The following is a 21,630-nucleotide window of genomic DNA, read 5'->3' as shown; positions in this document are numbered from 1 at the left end:
ATACTCCGTTGCTGCACTAATCTCATTTCATTGTTATTTAAGTTACCCCAAAACGCTCCAGACGGTAGACTTTCTACCAAACTTCTCACCACTCTGCTCGTTACCCCAGCATTGCGGTATTTATGACTGACAGAAGACGTTGTAAGCCAAGTGCTAGAGGCCATTAGTTAGAAACAACCGCAAATGTCCAGCACTCAGCAGATTAACAATACTGAGCGCGGAGGCGGACGTTTCCTTCTTTCAGAGGTCCCAATCTTACGACCTCCAAAGTGCCGCAAGATCCTATCAGTCAGAAGACTGGTACGAGTCTATGCTCTCGTACGTCGGAAGACACATATGCGCGAAAATAAATTTTTCTTCTCAATACGGACAGATGTGTTATTGTTGGCGACCAGGAAAACCACGTTAGAACGCAAAACTGCAAGGCTTGTTTCTTCATACGCCCGAATGGAGACAACGTCGTTAATGCAATAACAATCCACATTGCTTTGATACGCCTGATCAGAGCTTCTCGGTACGGGGGTGGTGGAGCGAGTCAGTTAACCCGCGATAAGAGATGGTTTAACAGCGAGAGCTGTATATGGGACACCTCCAAAAATCTGGAATCGCTTCGTCCGTTCCGCGACACGCCATCACCCCTGCACGCAGCATGAGCCTCGCGCTTCGTGTACCCTTTTTCGTCATCAGGTGGGACGCGCGGTCGAAAGACAGCGTCAACAGCTTCAAAACATCACTCGGACAATGCAGGTAGCCCGAATGAATGAATTAAGGAATGAAGAAGGAATCAATTAAAGAGGGGGCATAAATTAAAAAAGAGTGACATTTGCGGCACCTCCCACTGAATTTCGCGATTTACGCAGCAAGCGCGAACGTTGTAAGTTTTGAAAACTAAACATTTTGACACATTGCTTGTCTGATTGGGTTTTAAGGCGTAATAAATTCTAACACATCTCCAACGAAGACAGTCAATGGGTTACGGTGTCAAAGACGCATTCAAACAAACTTAGCCTCAGACCTTAAGCGCGAACGCGCCCCCTTCAGTCATTCATATGGCCATTAAATTGCGTCGTGGTCTCACAACGTGCTGAACGGCATCTTTCGAAGCGTTTGCCCCCTTTGAAACACGAGCATTCGGTCGAAACATGACTCATTAGAAAATAGGGAGGCTCCTGCTCTTATAAAAAGGTCCATAGACAGTCTATAGACTATTTATAGACTCTGTTGCCTTCCTATAGATATTTATTTTTGTCTGTTCATAGTCTATAGGCTGTCTGTAGACAAAAGTCTACTAAAAGTGTATATCCATAAACTATAGATTGTTAATAGAGTGTATGTACCATTTGCATTGCCTATAGGCTGTTATATAGAATTTGTTCATAGAGAATCTATAGGCTTTATAGACAAAAGTCTACAGACAGACCATAGACTGCCTAAAAAATTTTGTAAGGGTGGAAGCACCTGTATTTGAGCCTTTTATCTCCCATATGTGATACAGCTGCTTTGTCATTTGGACTCTGGTGTCGGAGGACATTTTGTTGCTCTTTAGAGCTTACGCGCAACCTAATAAGCACCTCTGGTGGACACCAGTCATTCTGTTGCAGCGGAAAGGCATGTCATTGTTCCAGGCTCCGCTGTCCAAATGAAGCCGATTTGATACACCCTGACAGAGAGCTTCACTGATCGAACACAATGCGGTTTAACCCTTTTCTCATTGAGAAGTCCGAACAGATGCTACGTTCACAGCACAGGGAGGACTGCAGTAAGCAATTGCAAGCTCAACTGCCTGCGTAGCAGGTTTGACAGTATTGGTCATGCACCAACCGCGTTCCCGTTGCTGGATCGATCATGTGGGGAAGAACGGTGCAGGCAAGCGATATTTGGTGCCGCACTTCGGGAAAAGTCCTCAGCTTAACCTTGTGTACATCACATGAGTTACATTGTAGGGAGACAATCAACCCAGCTACGCTACATACAGGCGAGGACGGGATGGCTAAGTTTTTGATAGTCCCATTACGAGAAAAGCTGGCAGCGTGTGCGTATGTGTGTGCGTTTACTCGTCGCAGATGGTGCAGAAAATCCCAGCGATGGGAAGAAAAATGGGGCCCAAGCGGTCGTATGACGCACCCAGCAAGCAGAGCCCCGCCAGATCCGACAATCACGTACATGTCGTTCGTCTGTATATGCTCCCCACTGGCCGACCTCAATGTGGCGCCAGTTTTCCCGTCAACATTTGTACGAAAATTTTTAGGCAACCGTTGGTCGTACAGCATTTCGGATGGTGTCATACGATCTCTCGTTGCATATATAGGTTACATGTGCTAGTCAAGTTGGAGCGACAGTTTCCCAAGCATTTCACCCTGAATAAGCCGAGGACCAGGTCAGGGGAAGCTTGTACCCATTGTATCACCGGTGGGTACCCGGCGGCACTAGGGACCGAACCTTCCACCTCCCGCATGCGAGGCGGGATACGAGACAGTTACTGCGCCGTTTCCTTTCTTCAAAAACTAATTTTCGTATCAAAATTGTGATGCAATTGTTCTTTGCTCAGCGTTATGGGGGGTGCCATACGCAGGCACGTGTGTGTGGATGGTGTGTCAGTGCACCCAGGGACAGTAACGATTTGGTATTACCACAGGTAACCAGTCTTAAGTCCCTCTGCTAAATATTTTTTACTCCGCCCTCAACTCCACAGCACCAACACCTCATCCACTGAGAGCGGGTGCACTATAGTTTCGTTCTCCAACGGACTTGACTGAGAGGCAAAGCCAGGTGCCCAAAATTGTGCAGCCAGTCACAAAATAAAAAAAAGAAAAAAAGCAACGAAGGCGAAGCTGCGCAAGCAGCCAACTGCGTCAGCCAGCAAAGGGGACCGGCCAGCCCCTCAGCCAAGCCAGGTAGAGGAAACGGAAGCGTGCTGAGGCATTCGTTGAGGTGCTTCGCGCGAATACCTTGCCGTGGGCACCGGCCGCGCCGTGTTCCCGGCTCAGCGCGCGCCCTGGCCCTTCATCGTGCGCCTCTTGCAAGAAGCCTCGACGGCTACGACTAGTCGCCTGCACCAAGCAGAGAAGCGGCCGCCCCTTGTGACCGGGGATCACCTCCCCTGCCTCCTGCGGACTTCCGCAATTCCCTGAGCGCATTACGAAACTTAGCACCATGAAGAATCACCAAGTCGTCCCCCTCTGTGTCATGTCCATTGTATGACGTTGGAACGCATCACTGTAGCGTCACCAGACATAAACTACAGCAATAAACCGTTTCCATTGCGCGTCTTCGAGACGGCAGTGTGGTATTCAAATGTTAAGGCGAAATCCTTTCTTGGCTCATGAGTGGCGTGAACGGAAGTTGTAGACAGAGACTATCTGCAAATGTGTCCGCTCGAACTGTCAATCATAAGAAAACAAAATTGGGTATAGGTGGGAACCGAACCTGGGCCGCTGACGTGCGAGATGGGGACGCTGCCACTCCGCCATGAGACTTGATATATGTGCTAAGGACTACATGATTAATTATAAGCATGTTAATTACAGATGTCACAATCAAGCGAGTACATAATTTCCCCCGTTTCCGGTAAACTTCCTCCATGCTTAGCGTGCAGTCGTAGCGCCATCATGCGGCACCCACTGAAAACTCCCCTCGCAATGTACTGCACTGGCCCAGCAGATGGCGCAGGTGGCGGACCTCGCACAGCTTTTGCATATCCGCACGTAAGGAGACTTAAGTGCCTCTCATAATTTTTTTATACCTCTGTGTTCCGCTTGTATGCTCTGGCAAACTAGCTTTCTCTGCTGCTGCCTAACAAAAAAGCCCGTGGTCCCCAGTAGTTGAGACACAGTAAAGTCGAGACACTCACAAGAGGCGGAGACGGAAGGCAATGCTCAAGACATGCACAAGACAGTCACCGACAGCACGACAAGACGCTAGTGCACCACAAAGCGTTGCGTGCCGAATGAAGACTCACCCAGGAGAACCCGACGCAGCCGATGCCATCAGAGAGCATGTCCGCCAGGATAGAGGGGTAGGAGTTCCCAGCGGGGAAGTAGGCGTGGAAGTGGGGGTGTTGCCAGTGGGTCACCTGCACCGAATTTCGCACTCAGACGTGAACTGCTACAAGCAAGCACCAAGCACCAGATTACTGGTTACACCAAATCCGGCTTTTTAAGTTCTTATCGAACAACCGCTAGTACGTCGCAGCCGAGCTGGAGCTAGATTGAGCAAAGGATCAGCGGGCGATCGAGGTCTTGTTGTGTCAAAAATTTCGAAACTTTAGTTACAGTTGCGTTTAACTGTTAGCAGCGTGGGCATGCTCCGCAAGTGACGACTAGTCTCCTTAGGCCTTGAGCCCGGCAATAAACAGAAGGTTCCCTGCGCTTCCTGCGTCCATTAGTGCTAAGTAACAAAGGGATTTAAACTTGAAAGGAGTCAATTGACAGAGAGAGAGGGAGAATCAGACGACAGAGAATACTTTAGCGATGGCCAAATCAAGACACTAAAGATGCCCTTCCGCTAAGCGGACAATTCAACGCACACAGTGACACGGTCTGTGCGTTTTCCCCTTTCCGATTTCCGTTTTCTTCTCCCTTTTAGCCCACTGTCTCAATGTGTCGACTAGCTCAGGATGTAGCTCCGGTAAAGATTTCCTGTTACACCTTGTTTCTATCCTTTCTTGGTGTAATGCGAATGTTGAGGTTAATGACAATATCTCAACGCCGACAAAACTTCCTTGTTTTTTTGCCGCGAAAGCTGCTCTAGCTTTGTTTTTGCATAGGGCCCTGCATTCTACCGGCGAATCAAAGCCTCAACCGTAAGACGTTAATTACTTAGTGCATTACCTTAATATAATTTAGCTTAATTCAATAGCCAGCACATACCAACCATGGGAGGTGGCCGCCACCCGCAACGGTTAGCAGGGGGCAAAGTGCTGAGAAGGAAGTAATCCTCTCCGTGTTTAGGGGAGAGGAGGGACAGGGAAAGTGCGAGAAGGAAGAGATAGAGGGTGTGAGGCGACGGGTTTCTAGATCAGATTTCGGTGATTCGCATTAGTATCGATAGTCTTGCTCTTATGGCTGACGATGTAGATTCCACGGCCAAATGCAAGGCTAAATGTCTAAACCGAAACTATAGCAGCTTTCGCTGATTAATGCACCAAGCCAGCAAGCTTAGCTCAACAGAGTTTTACTACCGCGCTGCCAGCACCGTGCTGGTGTGCTTACAATGGGCCTAATACTTCTGTCTTATTCTTCCTGGCCTCTCACATCAGCATTTGGCTTCCTTTTGGCGCAGTTTTTTCGGACTGACAAGGCACAAAGAGGGCTTAACCGCGGCCCTGCGGTAACGCGGTTCTTAAACTTACGCCGGGCATGATGTAGCGCTCCACGTCGGCCATGATGTTGTCCCAGTTCTCGGGCTGGTCGGGAGCCCTGTCCGGCAACATCTCCTTGAGGTAGCCCGGCTCGCACTGGGGCGTCACGCGTCGCTCGGCGATGGTCTCCATGTAGCGTGCGATGTACTCCACCATCTCCTGACCCCGCTGCCTGAACTCCACGGAGTCCATGCCATGCAGCGACGGCTCGGAGCGCCGCCGTCGGCGCTCGACCTCCGACGACTCCGGCGGCGGGGGCGGCGGAAGGTCGTCTCCCTGCAGCTGCGCTACAGCCGGCTCGTACCCGCCCACGTCATCTTTGTGCTCGTCCGCAAAAAGCAGGCCCTTGGCGACCTCACGCTGTGGCGGCGGGTGCTCCGGGCCTGAAGTCGCCGCCGACTGGGCCGCTCGGTTGCGCGCCGCTGCAGGAAATGGTACGAACACGTCAGCAACGGTTGGGTCGACGCGTGAAAGTGGGGTTGCTGAGGGACCACAACCACTTCGTATACTGAAACCGGCCTAGTGCTCACAGGAAAGTGTCGATCACAGTGAATAGCCGAAAATGTTGATGATAAATTTCGCCTTTCTTGAGACGAAGAATTGGAAGGATCAATCAATCAATCAATCAATCAATCAATCAATCAATCAATCAATCAATCAATCAATCAGTCAGTCAATCAATCGATCCATGGATTAGTCAATGAATCAATCAATCGATCGATCAGTTTATTTTGCTCTAAGGAAAATACTTTACAAGTTCAGGCCTCCCAAAGCTTCATTGGGCTTGAATGTTCGTGTGGACAAATTGCAGGCATTTACTGCTTCAAGTTAGCGAAGAAACAAAATTAACTGCGTTTGTAAACACCAAATAAATGTTGCCTTTCATATCACTATTCATTTTCATATTGGACTTCACTGTATACTCGTATGTGCTACACATATACCAGGTGCTGTGAAGAACATGCCAATACCGTGCTCTTCATATTAGAAGCTTTGTCGTCGAAGCCATTTCCCCCGGAATTCAAGCATTAGACAAACAGGGGACCGAATCGAAAAAGAAAGAGGCGCCCGTATTTCAAAATCGAGCCAAGACTCTCAACGCGTGCAATGGCGAGTCTACAGGCACAGTACACAGTGGAACGCGACCGCACTTTCAAAGTCACCTGGTATCGCACTCCTCGAAGGCGTCGGGCAGATAAAAAGGTCGCCCGCTTTTACGCGACAAGGAAAGAGTGGCCACCGATCCCGCAGAAGAGTTCATGGGCCGCCGTTGTAAACAGGCGACGGCCGTTTCCACGCGTAGGGTGCTTACAAGCTGTCAAGCACTGCCGGCGCACAGACAGGATGCATACAGCTGTTCAAGATGTGAGCGTTATATCGCACGCACGAGTGCTTCTAAGCACCATGTCCGAGTGCCCCGTCTGGGCAAGACTCGACACTGCTATTTGCGAAGTTCGTTCACTTGAAGAGCGTAACCAAACCTTGAAGGCGGCATGGCTGTAAGTCTTCCTCTTTTTTTTTTCAGTAAAATCGCTGTTGCGTGAGCTCTCTGCTGAAAAGCTCTTAGAAAGGGTCATCTCGAGGGCAGCCGTGGAAGCCGCACTAAGACATGGACATTGCGCTTTCGGCTACGCAATATTAGATTGAGGTTTTATGGTGCCGGCCAAGATTATAATGCACCACGGCAGCTACATATTGCAGGTAGTGTTATGGTACGTTAAACCTCAGCTTAATGACATATTAGCTATACCGTGGTAGCTTCCTGTTACGCCAAAAACAAAAGAAGCGGACTTTTCGCCCCATACTGGGGGAAGATGTGAATCTTTGATTGTCTGAAGTGACATGGAAGAGAAGTGATTGTTCGCAGGGACATGAGTACAGCCATTACCAGGACTACCTGGCCCAAATGGACGGAGATTGCACATTGCGACAAGCACACGCTTAGAGACACCATTTGTGTGCCTACATAGACAATCTCCAACATGCAAATTTTTCAATATTCTATCCTCCTCAGATATATTAATAGAATTCTTTGGAATTAAAAAAGTCATTTCAAAATTAGGAACAGGAAATCTTTCCCCGCCTTTGGTCCTGTGTGGCTGACACAAATGAAAACTTTGACAGACCAGCTAATTTTATAGCCAAGCATAAGATACATCGACTGAAACCGCGCCAAGACTAATACCTATGGGACAAATATCTTGGATATAGGGCCTCTCATAACGCCTGTACGGTCTATAGAGTATTCTTCTGCTTCAAAAACCCTAGGTTCCCGGACCAAATGTCCCTTAACCCTTGTAGTCATAATTTTTTTTATTTATACGGGAATTTTTTATTGGCTTATTTAGCTTCTTTACCGGCCACATAACCAAAGAATTATGATGATGTCACGCGCATGTGCGGATGATCAATAATGGGACCGTGTCCACATATGAGGACATCAGGGTCCTGTGGTTGCAATAGGCATGAACTCGACACGTGATCCATGCCCCTAAATATTTTCATGCGACTGAAATGTATTGCCTTAACGTGAACAAAATTCAAGCTAAGACGCAATTAGGCACATGGAAATCCTTAAACCTGTTACTAATTTTTTTTTGCAATTGTTGAAGCGCGGATCTCTGTACTCTTTCTTCCAATCGACCCTGAAAGTAACGGTACAAATTCTATAGCTTACGCCATTTCTGCTTCTTCGTCACAAATAGAAAACGGACAATTCGGTGGTATCAAGTACCAGTGACTGTTGACATCCCGGAAGAACTAGGTCTCTTCGGTGAGGGCAGTGGGGAACATGGTCCCATTCCGGTACCTTAATGTTCGCAGATACTGCTAACTGCAGCCAATGCTTGCACTACATCGCGTTGACAGCAAGCAAACTTAGCTTTCGACTTTTCCTTCTTTCTGTCGTGTGATCCGCAGCGTCAGTAGAGACCCCTACTTCGTATTGACCCTACTTGTGACTTTCGCATGCCACACAATCTAGATAGGCGTTACCTTAACTGCCTGCACCGAATTTGCTTGGACGTTTCTTACACACAATACTTTCTTCATAAAGTTGGTGCATCAAGCAGCCCTCTGTGCCTGACATGTGGTGTTCGCGACGATCTTGAACACTTGTTCTGCTGCAGCCAGATTTTCAGTACACACCGCAAGGCATTGCTGAGTACTTTAGGACTCTGCAGGGCGGCGCCCCGTGCCTGGAGCATGTCCTTGGACCATGGAGTAATGCGCCGCCGGCTGCGCATGGGACAAAAGCCCTACTAGCTTATCTTGGGGACACGGGTTTGATATACACACTTTGATGATACTCTGTGATGCGCGAGTGTTGTGTATGCTTGATTTCACCTTTTCTTTTTTTTCTTCTTTCCTTTTCTCCATTTTTCGTCCTCTTCTTTCACCCTCATCTGGAGTAGTATAGCAGGTTAACTACCAGGCACAATTATGTAATAATTAAAATCTCTGTCTCTCTTCTACTACCTGTACCAGTGAATCTCCTGCTTCTTTTTTTTTTTTGTATGGAGCAGTGGAAGTGAGAGCTAAAAGGTAAGCAAAGAAAACAGAGGATAGGAACACATGACACTACACGAGCCCTTGTTGCAGTCGTTTACTAGTTGTTTGTGTCGCTTCTGCTGCTGAGCAACGCCTGTACTTCATCTCATAAATTCCTTCCAGCGCTGTTGAAGGTATACATACCTCTTCAGCCAATCGGGAGAGCGCGTTAAACCTGTTTCTCCCGCGATTCTTGTCTGCTCGCGGTGTACACAGATATGGCTAGAAAAGAGCGTAAATCTACGCTCTTTCTTGCTGAAATTGCTAAAATTCTTGCTAAAAGCAATAATTTTGCGAGATGTTACATCGTTTGTCACAATAGTGTACTTAAGTTCAGTGTACGCAGGCGAGTACGCAAAAATAAGCTCCGCCAAGTGGAGCCATCTCTTTGTCAGAACTAGAACTATTTTTGCCTACAAACCGACGTTTCTCTTAGGGTTAGAAACTTCACTCTAAATAAAAAATAAAGCGAATTTATCGCTCATATGTGTTGTTTCAGGTGAGATGAGACGAAGCGAAAGCTTCGTGGCCCATTTACGGCCAGTGAACGTACTGAAAACGGCAGTAACAACGATGAATTCGGTCCGAGGAGACGGATCTCGCTTTAAAGGGGGCCGCCATTTCGGAAACGATTGTTGAACGAATGCAAGAGTCGCGTACGCTAAACTAGGAAAATCGAGTACTTAACGCGAGCGTACGTTAATGCTACGATACGAAGTAGCCTTTGGCGCATGCACAGTTTAAATCACTCAACACCATATGTCATCAGTCTATTTCATACTGGCACTACATTGTGAAGCGAAAGAACGCCGCCTGTGCACTCATCCCAGTTTTGGTAGTCCTTCAAGGAACTGCTGAACCTTCTGTCAAGTGGAGCCTTCCGCAGCACGCAGCACGAAGCTAAGACGCGCTGTCACCTTCCATTGAAGTGACCCTCCTTGTGCAGACCGTGAGTTAGCTATCAGCCTTGAAGATAGAGAGAGCACGGTAACTTGGTGATGACAAATCACGCATAAGAGGAAGGAGGGGCGGAGGCATAAGAGGAAGGGTACCGCAGTCACGAATGTGGATCGAGGTTCCTGCGGGGTCATCGGCCTCACGGCCAACACAATCGTATCGTCGGGAGATGGGGCCACTATCACACCACTTCCCTTCTACGGAGGCTTCCACCGGAAACGGTAGTTTGTAAAAAAACAGCTTTACATGTGACCCTTCAGAGGGACTCCAACCGGAATGACCAGGTGTTTGCTGGCGGAAACGCAATCATCGATAACTTTGGAGCACTGTGCTGTCCACTGCAGACGCGTAGTGAATGACGCCGACGTAGGAAGACGACAGTGTTATCGCGGAAGACAACAGTTGGACTGACCTCACAAAGGAATGCCCGTAAAGGTGTCCTTCTCAATACATTGTGTCTGACCATGTTCCATAGGTCGATGAGTCAGCCTCGCTTGTCTGAACGTCATTCAGAAATATCGTCGCACGAGTCGAGGGCTTGTCACTATTATCATCATTCGAATGACGGCCACTGCACGGCAAAAGGTGTCCCCCAGTGATATGTGACTACCACTTCGACAACGCAAAAGAAAGTGAACAAGGCTTGAAGGGAGAGACCCAGTGCGCCTAGCCAACGTGTCGACAAGAGGTGTCGTCAAGTATCCCGCCTTCCTGCCCTCTCTCTACCATGTACCGCTCCCTTGCGTCAGCCAGCGGTCATTCTGCCCCAGCAAGGTTCCCAAGCTCGTGGCCCTCATCTGTCTCTCTACCGCCTTCGATAACATTTTTCTTCCTTTGGCGTCACTCTAATAGGCCACCGGTCATCAGTTCTACGCATTGCACGCTCTACCCAAGTTTTCCTGTTATTTCATTGTTATTTTTTAGATGTTATTTCGACGAGAACATCAACTCGCGTTGTACTTCCGTGTTCTACTCTCGAGAAGGCTTATGTTTCGATTAATAAAAAAAATTTGGTACTTATTCTAGTTCAACTTTCAGCTGGAACCTGAAATTTTAATCTCCTTTAGTTTCTCAATAAGACCCTGTGGTATCCGGTATCTGGACAGATGGAACGACCACATGCAGACGGCAACTCAGGGTAGGGTGTTTATTTCCAGCATAAGAGTGTGTGAGTTCCAGAAAAGAGAGGGAAGTGATGATGATGATAGTACAGCCGTAGGGAACCGAAAAAACTCAGCCGGGATACAACAGACCACTTTTTTTCTGCGAGTTTGCCATTGCCTGCCTGAACAATTTACCTCCTCCCATTTCACGCTCTAACATTGTTTTATACAGTATAGTATTCATTGCCTCTACTTTATGTTCTCTTCATGCCGGCATTGTGTAATCAGGCCATAGAGGAAACGTCGTAAACGAGCAACAAAATAATCAAAGGGACTGCCCACTGGTGGCAGGCAAAGTGACGCAAACTCTTCGCTGATTGTCACGTGTTGTCTGCCAGGAAGATTCAGAGTGCTTGATTGCGTAGAGCTAGGCATTCATGGGAGCTAATGGCGTACGGCTTAGTGTCCCCTGATTCGAAGAACTTATTTCCGAGCCAACGAACTCAGGGAAAAAATTTTGAGCGCATAGTTAAGCTTCTAGACACTCAAAGCACGTCGGTAGACTTAAGGATTAACTCAAAACAATATAATGTTCAGCGGTATTGAAACAGAGACAAACTTACAGACGGTAGAAAGGCTTATGAAAATGTTAACACACTTGACTACCCGCGTTATGAAGTCACCGTACATCCGGACTATAAGAAATCAATTACTGGGAGAACGAGAAAGTGATGGAGTTCATTTGACAGGTATACTCTCAGGTCACGAACTATAGCTAACCACCGTTCCCTATGAAAAAAAAAATGTGTTTTTTATATCCTGTCAGTACTAACCTATGAGGCAGAAACTTGGATGCTAATGAAAAGGCTTGAAGTTAAGCTAAAGGCAGCGCTGCTAGCTATTTAAGGAAAATGGTAGGGGTAACTTAGGATACAGAAACAAAGCTGCTTCGATTAGAGATACCTTCTGCTGAATGATACCTTAGGAGGAATCAAGAGGAAGAAATGGACTTGAGCGTCACGGGCTATGCGGCCGCGCGCAAGCAAGTACAAAGCCGCCTCCCCGTTTATGCTCACAAACAACGAATTCGTTCCTTGCCCGTTGCAGTTTTCTAACATGCCATAAGAAGCACCGGCACTACGAGTCCAAATTAACCAGGAGGCTACTCGTATCCTGGCAAGGAGTGCGACGACTAATGAGCTGAAGACTTGAGTCAATGGCGTGGCCTTCATGTCACAGATTCGCATGTCACCGCATGTCACCGCAGCGCACACAGCCTGTATATAAAGCCTCTAAGATAATAAAACGAAGCTGCACATCTGTGGTACCTTGTTTAGTTCTATCGTATTCAGTGAGACACGATGCTCACATTCCCACAGAAACTTCAAACAGTGTGGGAAGTCGCTGCAATTGTGACACTACGACGCCCAGCAGTTATCATCTATGCGACGGTAAAGCAGTCGGTCGCAATAGACGGAGATGTGAGGCCATTTTTGGATCGCGAACAATTAATGGAGACCCTGCCAGGATGGTAGGCGCGCTGCCAAGTCGCTGACAAGTGGCAGTGCACAGATATGGACGCCGTTCTACGCACAGTACAACCTCGCGTGCTATCTCCTGGCGAAAATAAAATCACTTTCAAAGAAGAGCGGCATTCTCTTATTTGCGTTTCCCCCTTGGCTTCGTATCATTTGCCTTCGATGGGCTCACTCCGGAGCTGATAGCCATTTGCACAGGAACACTTGTGCAGCGTTTGCTTTGCCGTGCACTGTCACCCGCATCGCTGTTACTGAATTTCTTCGGTTGCCAGAAATCGCGCGACTCGGCGATCGGCTGGATCACTTCGGGGAACCGCATTATCACTAGTGGGCTTGCTCTTCGCCCGGTGTTCTTTCGACACACTGTCGCTTACGCAGATAATGCACGGCCGACCCCGAAGCGGCGCCCTTCGAACTATCGATAGCGTCGCGTACTGGGAAGCTTCGCAAGGCTAAATATGCGTCCCTGCAGAAGGAAGTGCATTTTCTACCTTGCAGGTGCTGAGCATAACGCCTCAGGGTTGGCGACAAGGTGTATGACGTCTGAGTTAAGGTCATGACCTTTCACGTCATTGTTGTTCGCTGAGAGGCGTGCGTCTGAGAGGCGAGATCGGGTTTTTAACAGCAGTGCTAACTAGGGTTGGTCGGTGCATACAGGATATTTTCCTTAACGAGCTGGTGTTGGGAAATGCCACGCTCGTACACGAACCTGTCGCGCGTGGCAAGGTTCTTCAAGGCGGCCGGATGTCCTCTTGTCTGCAGGGACGATGCTGGCGTCAGCCACTTAAAGTATCGCAAAGCAACCATTGTCCATCGTTTTCCTGCTCAACACTCTTCATCATTCGGGGACGGTCGAATTTGAGTGAAGGCGCAGAATTTGCTTAATTGTCCCATCGATGCACCTGATTCTCCGGAAACTGGCCAGTTGGGAAAGTGCACTCAAATGCACTGCTATGCGTTACTGTTCGTTGATAATAGGGAGAGATGCGTAAGAAAAGGGGAGTGATAAAACGGTCTCGTTGGCGACTGGCACAAGACCAAAAATTTCTTAGGGCGCGATACAGCGAATAAAAAAAGAATAGCTCGAGGCTGAATCTTTTCAAGGTCCTGCTCCTTGCACGGTAGAAGTGTGTACAAGAGAAACTTGGAATCGAAGCGGCGATATCCAGGCTGTAATTACGAGGACAAAATGGACTTTAGCAAAGCATTAAGCATACAAGTGAAGGGCAAAGAGGTGGAAGGGTTTCGGCGGCCATTGGCTTCCGTCGTTATTCGAGAAGAGGGAGCCGATAGTCTGGCAGGGGAACATAGCGGACACCAAATAAAAAAAAAAAGAAACCGCTGCACGGAATGACGGGGACACATGTGTGCAGACGAGTTCAGGAAGTGTGCTGGATCAGCGCCCGACTAAGGGCTGATTAATGGAAGAGGTTTTTGTTCTGCAGTGGACATAGCCAGACTGTCGATGGTGTGATTCGTGATGATAATAACGGTAGAGGTACAGTTAGTGTCAACATAAAAGGAAACATAGGATGCTTCCATGCACGGGCACTTCGCACTGGCGCGAGACCCGCGTGCATCAAGGCGTCCTGCGGAAATCAAACAACGAGGTTTCAACCAGTAGTGAATCCTTAAGTATGATCGACAAGCATTACTTTTCACTCATTCTAAATAGTTTTCCTCGAGAAGAATGACACCTACTAGACATTTTCAACTTCAGTGAACACAATAGCTAAAGCTAAATTTCTTCTTGTGTACTAGCTGATCGTTTCATTTAGTTTCAAGCCTGCAAAGTATACACCGCTTAAGGTACGAACATGGCATGCTTTCACGTCGCCAAGTAAGTACTGAACTATAGGTCAAACCGAACGCTTTTTCTCCTAGTATGGGAGAAATGCACCGTACATACTGGAATGGCCCACTGCAAAAAGAAAGATAACACCTGCTCCACTGCAGTTAAAAAGTTGGCACGCCGGGAGCACTCATCAGCAGCTTCCGGTTTGGCCGACGTATACACGGAGCCTTCTCTCAGCGACAGCGAAGCGGCTCTCGGCTTATCAGCGCGATCACGCAAGACCACTCATGTCGCGATAAGAGGCGAGCTATTTTTTTTGGGCGGATATTCAAAAAAAGAATAGTATTCCCGCACAATCGACTTCTTGTTTGGAGAAGTCGCCCGAGAGCCGTCCGTCTGGGGTCATGTGTTTGCCAAGGACTCTGCTCCGCCTTGGTTGGACCGGGCCCGGCTTTGAGGACCTAGCTGTGTTCACGTGTCTCGCTTTTTCAGCGGCTGCCGCTCTTACGTGGGTTGCTCTCGACGTGTTTGCATTGTCCACAGAGCTGAGACCCGTCTTGCGTTGAAGTAAACACATTTTGGACCATTATCGATCTGTGTTTAGCATCCGTGAAGAGTTTGTTCCGTTCGAACAGCTTTCAGACGCGTGGTTCGAGCGCAGTTGTCCCGAAGGAGCAGGATCTCCGTTATCACCCGTTGCGGCGCAATTGTAGCGGTACAATTTTATCATTTAGAAATGCGCTCCTAATCTTCTTTTCACAGGCTTCCCGAGTTCAAAATCGCATCTTATTCCGGACGGGTGTCAATTTCCCTTGAACGTTTAAAAAATTAGCAAATTGTTATGTGTGGGGTTTAATGACCCGAAGCGACACATGGGCTATGAGGGACATCGTGTATTAGTGGGCTTCGGATTAATTTAGACCAGCCGGGATCCTTTTACGAGTGTTTAAATAAATGTTCGAACAGTATATCATTTATAGTTTTGGGAGTACAGCGTTTAAAACAAAGATTCAATCATTGCCTATGCCTCTGAAAATCAGTCATTGTCACTATGACAAGATACTAGGCAAACACAAAGATTAGACTGCACTCGAACTCCTGGAGGCCTACTATATGAGGAAAAGGGGCCGGAACTGCGTAAGCGAGACTTCGATATTCTTGTATAGTTCGGAGTACAACCTTTTTTCTGCCACAAGATGAGGTGTACCTTTCGATGTGTCGTTGGCACTCGTCTTTATTTCTGTATTCTGCGCGCATGCCCGATACAGCCTTTATATTCACCTTGCTTCAGTACAATAAATCATATGTGAATGCAGCGATTGTCTGAGTCTGTAGGTGTTCGTTCCTTATGTGTTTGTGGTTTTCGCGCTGCGGTTATGCCTCAACAGTACATTGCCGCCGCGGTGGCTCAGTGGTTATGGTGCTCGGCTGCTGACCCGAAAGACGCAGGTTCGATCCCGGCCGCGGCGGCTGAATTTCTTTGGAGGAGAAATTCAAGAGGCCCGTGTACTTTGCGATGTCAGTGCACGTTAAAGAACCCCAGGTGGTCGAAATTTCCGGAGCTCTTCACTACGGCGTCTCTCATAGCCTGAGTCGCTTTGGGACGTTAAACCCCATAAAGCAAACCAAACATTGTTCGCCAACTTTATCGCACTGTGCTATCCTGGCGAGTCATGCATCCTGAGTGCAGACTGCTTTTGCTGGACAAGACAGAGTGTTTTGATCGGGGACCGACCTCAACAACGAGAGGAATTTTCACACGGAACCTACCGTCAGATGTCAACAGACGCGTTTGAAAGAAGCGCCAATGTGGAGCCAATATCCTGAGCGTCGCCACGGCGGTGGCGTCAACAGCGTATAGTCTATCTTTGGTTTTGGGGAGAAAGGGTTCTCCGACCTGCGGCTTTGGCGAGGCGGACGCTGCGTTGCGGGACCATTCGGGACTAATCGCCTCGTTAGGGAAGAGACCATCACCGTGTGCGGGACGGCGGCGACGAAAGGAAGATGCCACAACTTTCCCACCGACACTGTGGCCCGCCTGTCTGGAAACTGATCCTCCCTCTTTCCTGGAGTGACTAACGATGGCGGCAATCTCTTTCCATCTGCATGAAGCATCGACGTTCGAAGCATGGTGACCTTGCCGGAAGCGGAACTTCTAGTTAACCCAGGTCAACGACCGTTGCATCCAGGGCCTGCTATCCACGATGTTAAATCAACATGGCCGCCGAAGAAGCTGGGAGGCTGCGACAGTATCGACATCGAGGTCGGAAGTGGGGGCCCTCGCCACCGGAACACCTGTCAGGGGGCGCTGCGGTACCGCGTCCTGGTGCGGGCGGCTCCCCTAGTCGTCTTGAGCGAACCCTTGTTTGGACACTGGGCTAGGGATAGGGCTAGGGACATTGGGCTAGGGACATAGGGCTAGGGATCTCGGACTGTATTAGACAAGCGAGATGCCTCGTGAAGAGTGCGTTTACTTCTCGTCTTTTCTCACGTGCTCCCACGTGCTGGTCTTGACTACTGTAAGTATGTAAAACTGTTCAGTCGTCTTCAGCGTCCTTCTGCTCTAGCTACTCCGTCTCTGGCAGCGTCGTTCCTGTTCTGAACCCGTCCACAAACGTGAGCCACAACAAGGGTATACGATGGTCTTGGCAAACAAACGTGGTTAACAAATTTTATGCCATCTGCATTCACAGCAGACCTGATTTCAGGACACTAAAGGGCTGAAATCTACCGAGCCTGCATGCAGAGATTTTCGTTGCGGCGGTGCAAATGGCCAGTTCGTATGCCGCGCTTCAGTACAGACGTTTTCCGACTATGTTACGTCACAAAGGGGTTGGACGATGTCAGAAATTGAATATATAAAGAAGTGTGACACTGCGCTCCGTTACGTCTTTTCCCGTTTAAATGTTTTTTTTTTTTTGTGATTTATGTCAGCAGTCCACGTTGGGGGTATTTTCAAACTTTGCCAGCAATACACAGGAATAGATGGTTTTAGAGATATATGCCTTCAAAAAAATGTTGCCAACTTACTTCGGCTCAGGTTAGACAACAGATGGTGCAGCACCGCATAATCGCGGAATTTATGTTGAGCTTTCAGGCGAGGTTTTCTAAGTACGTCATGCTACGCCCATTTATTCTGGCTACAAAACCAAACAGACATAATTTTTTTTTTTATTGTTAATCCACACGTAAAGTTTCAGACCTTCAAGGAACGTAGATTCTCGACTCAGTCGCAAAAGATATGAGAAATACAAGAAAAAAAAAACCATTTTGAGGTAGTTTAACTTGGGAGAAAGCCTTGTTTTTTTCAAAGGTTTTCGGCAAGGCACGGTTCATATGTTTGGTTTATTGGGGTTTAACGAAGCTATTCAGGCTATGAGGGGCGCCGTAGTGAAGGGCTCCGGAACTTTCGAGCACCTGGGGTTCTTTGACGTGCACTGACATCGCACAGTCACGGGCATCTAGAATTTCGCCTTCATCGAAATTCGGCCGCCGCGGCCGGGATCGAACCCGTGTCTTTCGGGCCAGCAGTCGAGCGCCGTAACCACTGAGCCACCGCGGCGGGGTGGTTCATATGTGAAATAGCAGAGGTGAGAGAGCACGTTCTACCCCAAGGGACATGTTTGAGATCCTTCCAAACTTTCACTTGGGCGCACAAGTTTTTCCAAAATTTATTCACATGACCCCAGAAGGGCTTTCATTGAGGCTCTTAAACAGAAATGGGGGGGGGGGGGGGGGGTGTTACGCTTATGATGCGTAGTCTTTAATTTGCTCTCTGCTGTGAAAATAAGGACTTGAACGGCCTCTTTTGACACGTGCCGCTTATGAAGCTCGCTCCGAAATTACACGCACAAAAGCGAAAAGACCCTCTTCGCTGCAAGCTGTTGGAGTCTAAAATGGAGATGATATCCACTTTGGTTATTCACTGTGAGCTTGTCGCTATCCTCGTTTTCACAGGGTGAAAAGTACAAGCATTTTCTCTGAGTCTCGATAAGTTCCGGGCACCACGCCAGCAGAACTTCAGTCCCCCGACAAAATGGTGGCGTTGATAAGCGCTCCTCTCGCTCTGCGGAGAGGCAGTCTTTGAATAGAGGGAGCGAGGCCTCGATCCCTGGCTCGTATTTCTGAGCACGGTTTTCTTTAGTTTTGTGATTACAGGTAACGTGTGGTTCTTGGTTGGGGGGACGGGGAAAACGGTGAGAGCTTCTCCCCAGAGAAGTCAACGCCTCCTATTCGTATTTGTATTGTACTTATTGTTTGAAATGAAATCAAGCATTTACTATTTGCACACCTCGGTGATGTCTATAGCGCAAACTAAACCTAGTCACAACCTAGAAACTGCACGTAGTTATCCGCCTCTTCGTTTATCCTTGATGTGCTACCGCGGACCAGTTTAGTTTGTTACATAATATTTTATACATATGCACCCACATGTTTAAATGCAGCTGTTATCATCATGGCTACGTTTATTTTACATTTTGCGGAACCGGCAAAATTTGGGGCGCAATAGTTTGGTTTGGTTTGATTTATTAGGGTTTAACGTCCCAAAGCTATTCAGGCTATGAGGGACGACCTAGTGAAGGGCTGCGGAAATTTCGACTACCTGGGGTTCTTTAACGTGCTCTGACATCGCACAGTACACGGGCCTCTAGAATTTCGCCTCGATCGAAATTCGACCGCCGCGGCAGGGATCGAACCCGCGTCTTTCGGGTCAACAGCCGAGCGCAGTAACCACTGAACCACCGCGGCGGGGTTGTGGCGCAATGAAATGCGATAATTGAAATTAGCATAGCAAGCGCGTTCTAAGTTTTATTGCCAAGTGAAGAATTTTCATTAAACAGGAGCAGGATAGCTTGATAATTCACAACGGTATCGAATACCGAGCCCGAGACTCGTCTCTCACGCAATGATTAGTGGGCACTCCCGAACTAGATGTTGCTACGACGGTACCGCCAGGATGCTCGGCTGGAAAATTGCTCTAGGTAAAGATACCTTAATCAAGCAGAAGCAAGGTAATTGAATCATCCGCAAATGCATCGAATACCGGTCGCGTGGCTTCTCTCACTCGGAGATTATCGGATGCTTCAGAAGAACCTGTTGCTCCGACAGAAACAAACAACAATGCCTCGGTACCACGACGCTCAAGAGGCAAACTGCTCATGGCAAAGCTACCTTCATCAGTGAGGAGCATGATAGTTCGAACAAGCTAAACAGCATCGAATACGGAGGCCGAGATTCGTCTCTATTGCGAAGATGGGGGGATCTTTCAGTCGCACCTTTAGCGACGACGGACGCTACAGTGTCTCGTTACCAAGACGAGCGGCTGGCTAACTGCTCTCTGGAGCATCCCACAGCGGGATAAGGGTTCCCACTGTCTGCGTTAAACTCGAGGCTCGGGCCTGTAGCTCACCGAGAACGTCCGGCGGGGTCTCGGCCTCCTCATTTCGGGCGTCGATCTTGAGTAGGAAGTGTAGCCGGTTGAAGAGGAGCTCCAGGGGCTTCATCGTGCCGCCGCTGCACGTGGTCCTTAGCGTCCGCCGGAGACAGCTGAGACCACGCGCGGGCGAACGCGAGGTTTTTGCCCCGCAGATAAGCGCAGGTGCTCCTCCTTGCCCAGTGGTAAGCGCCGATACACACTGAAGGCCCTCCCGATATGCAAGACCCCTCTCCCTTCCCTTCCCTTCCACTCAAACGCGTTGAGCAAAAAGGAGGCACCTTGCTGCCGGAATCGTGTCGTCGGCGCATGGCCAGATAAGGGCGCCTCTCTCCTCCCTTTCCGACAACAGTGGACATCCAAACCGCCGTGTAACGTGCGTAAAATAAACAAACGATGAGCCATCTCCTCTACGGGGTCGCTCTCGTCGCCTAGGTCGTCTTGTAATGGCCGTCGATAGAGTGCCGCGGCATACTTCGCGTACTTCATTGGCGTTGCGCGAGACGTGGCTGTACTCATGAACGTCGGTTCAATTAGCTCCCTCTATGTTGCCAGCGAAGACCATGAGCACAGTGTTGGTCAAATGTTTAGAGGAACCCCCAAGGTGGAGTAGATTTGTAACAAGGGAGTAATTACTTATTGGCATCCACCTAAGCTAAGCCTTACGGCTAAAAAGGAAAGCTATAGAGCTTCCAAAGAAACTTCGTAGTTAAAGAAAGATTCGTCCTGGTCCAGGGTTATAACCCGGGAACACCGCTTCACCGGAGCAGTCGCTGTACCATTTGAGCTAACCAGGACGGCTAGATAGGGCGAGAGCGAGCTGATCAATAACTCTAAGTGGAAACAGTGTTGGTGAAATGTTGAGGGCAATCCCTCAAGGTGGAGTAGATTTGTAACAAGGGAGAAGTTGCTCATTGGCATCCATCCAAGCGTAGCCATACGGCTGCAAAGGAAAGCTATCTTTTGTAGCCGTATGGCTGCGGTATGGCTGCGGCTGCGGTAGCACGAGGCGGCGCTGCGCATCTCATTAGTGAGACGTAGCCGGGTACGAAGCGACATTGGAGAATAACTTCTCTCGCAAGTACCAGGAGCAAAAGGACAAAAAAAAGTGAACTGCTGGCGTGATCATTCACCTCCATTTTAGGTTCGCGTGTCCTTTGCATTTCTAGCGCAGTGTGACGAGGACCAGTCGCTTTGCTGACACTGCGTCGCATAGCGGTCAGGCGTCAGTGCGAATCGCGATGCGGGTTGATATACATCATTTAGCTATTGCCGCAGGCCACTGCATAACATTTCAGTGGGTACCTGCTCACTGTGGCATTCTGGCTAATGAAAAAGCAGATGAAGCGGCCCGTAAGGGCCATCAACATCGGAGATACATTCGAACTTTTTTCACGAAATCGGATGCGTCCCAAATGGCTAAAAGTTTTGCTTACGAAGAAACGTATCGGCTTTGGAGTTTGCCGACACATCAGTACCAATTTCTTCACTCAATCGACCCACATCTTAGATCAAGACTCTCACCCAGAATTCCTCGACAACTGGAAACACTTTATCACCGACTTCGTCTGAATTCTGCATATACAAACCGCATGCGATACCGTTTTGGACAAACGAACAGTCCGCATTGTGACAATTGTGCCGCGGTAGAAACTGTGGAACACATCCTACTTGTGTGCCCTGCGTATGCTAACGAGCGTGCGTACTATGAACATTGCATGCAGAAGCTCTGCCCAGTGCCCCTAACAATGGACAAAGTTTTAGGTCCCTTAGCCTGCTTCAGGCAACAGAGACTTGCAATGAACTTTCTTTTTTCATATTTAAAAGACATTGGACATCTAGATAAGCTCTAAATTCACTTGTACGTTACCTTCATGAATTCTTCATGCAGTGAA

At 48.5% G+C, this 21,630-nt stretch overlaps 1 protein-coding gene across 3 annotated transcripts in view; it reads right to left on the bottom strand.

Moving 5' to 3' along the window:
• Positions 1-21,630, bottom strand: part of Tdc2 (Tyrosine decarboxylase 2) — a 137,905-nt gene that overhangs the window by 25,029 nt on the left and 91,246 nt on the right. The window contains exons 1-3 of one of the 3 annotated variants that reach the window (XM_089573919.1): positions 19,712-19,843; positions 5,351-5,781; positions 3,959-4,072 (exon numbers count right to left, since the gene is read on the bottom strand). In XM_089573919.1, coding sequence (XP_089430045.1) covers positions 3,959-4,072; positions 5,351-5,781; positions 19,712-19,805 — 639 coding nt within the window. In that variant the 5' untranslated portion in view covers positions 19,806-19,843. Of the gene's footprint in view, positions 1-3,958; positions 4,073-5,350; positions 5,782-19,711; positions 19,844-21,630 lie in introns of those variants that run through there. The other 2 variants (XM_089573918.1, XM_089573920.1) reach the window with 2 other exon arrangements.

This window comes from Amblyomma mixtum, chromosome 2 (assembly GCF_055824585.1).
Source record: "Amblyomma mixtum isolate Tamu chromosome 2, ASM5582458v1, whole genome shotgun sequence".
NCBI lineage: Eukaryota > Metazoa > Arthropoda > Arachnida > Ixodida > Ixodidae > Amblyomma > Amblyomma mixtum.
This window is presented reverse-complemented; position numbering and strand designations above follow the sequence as displayed.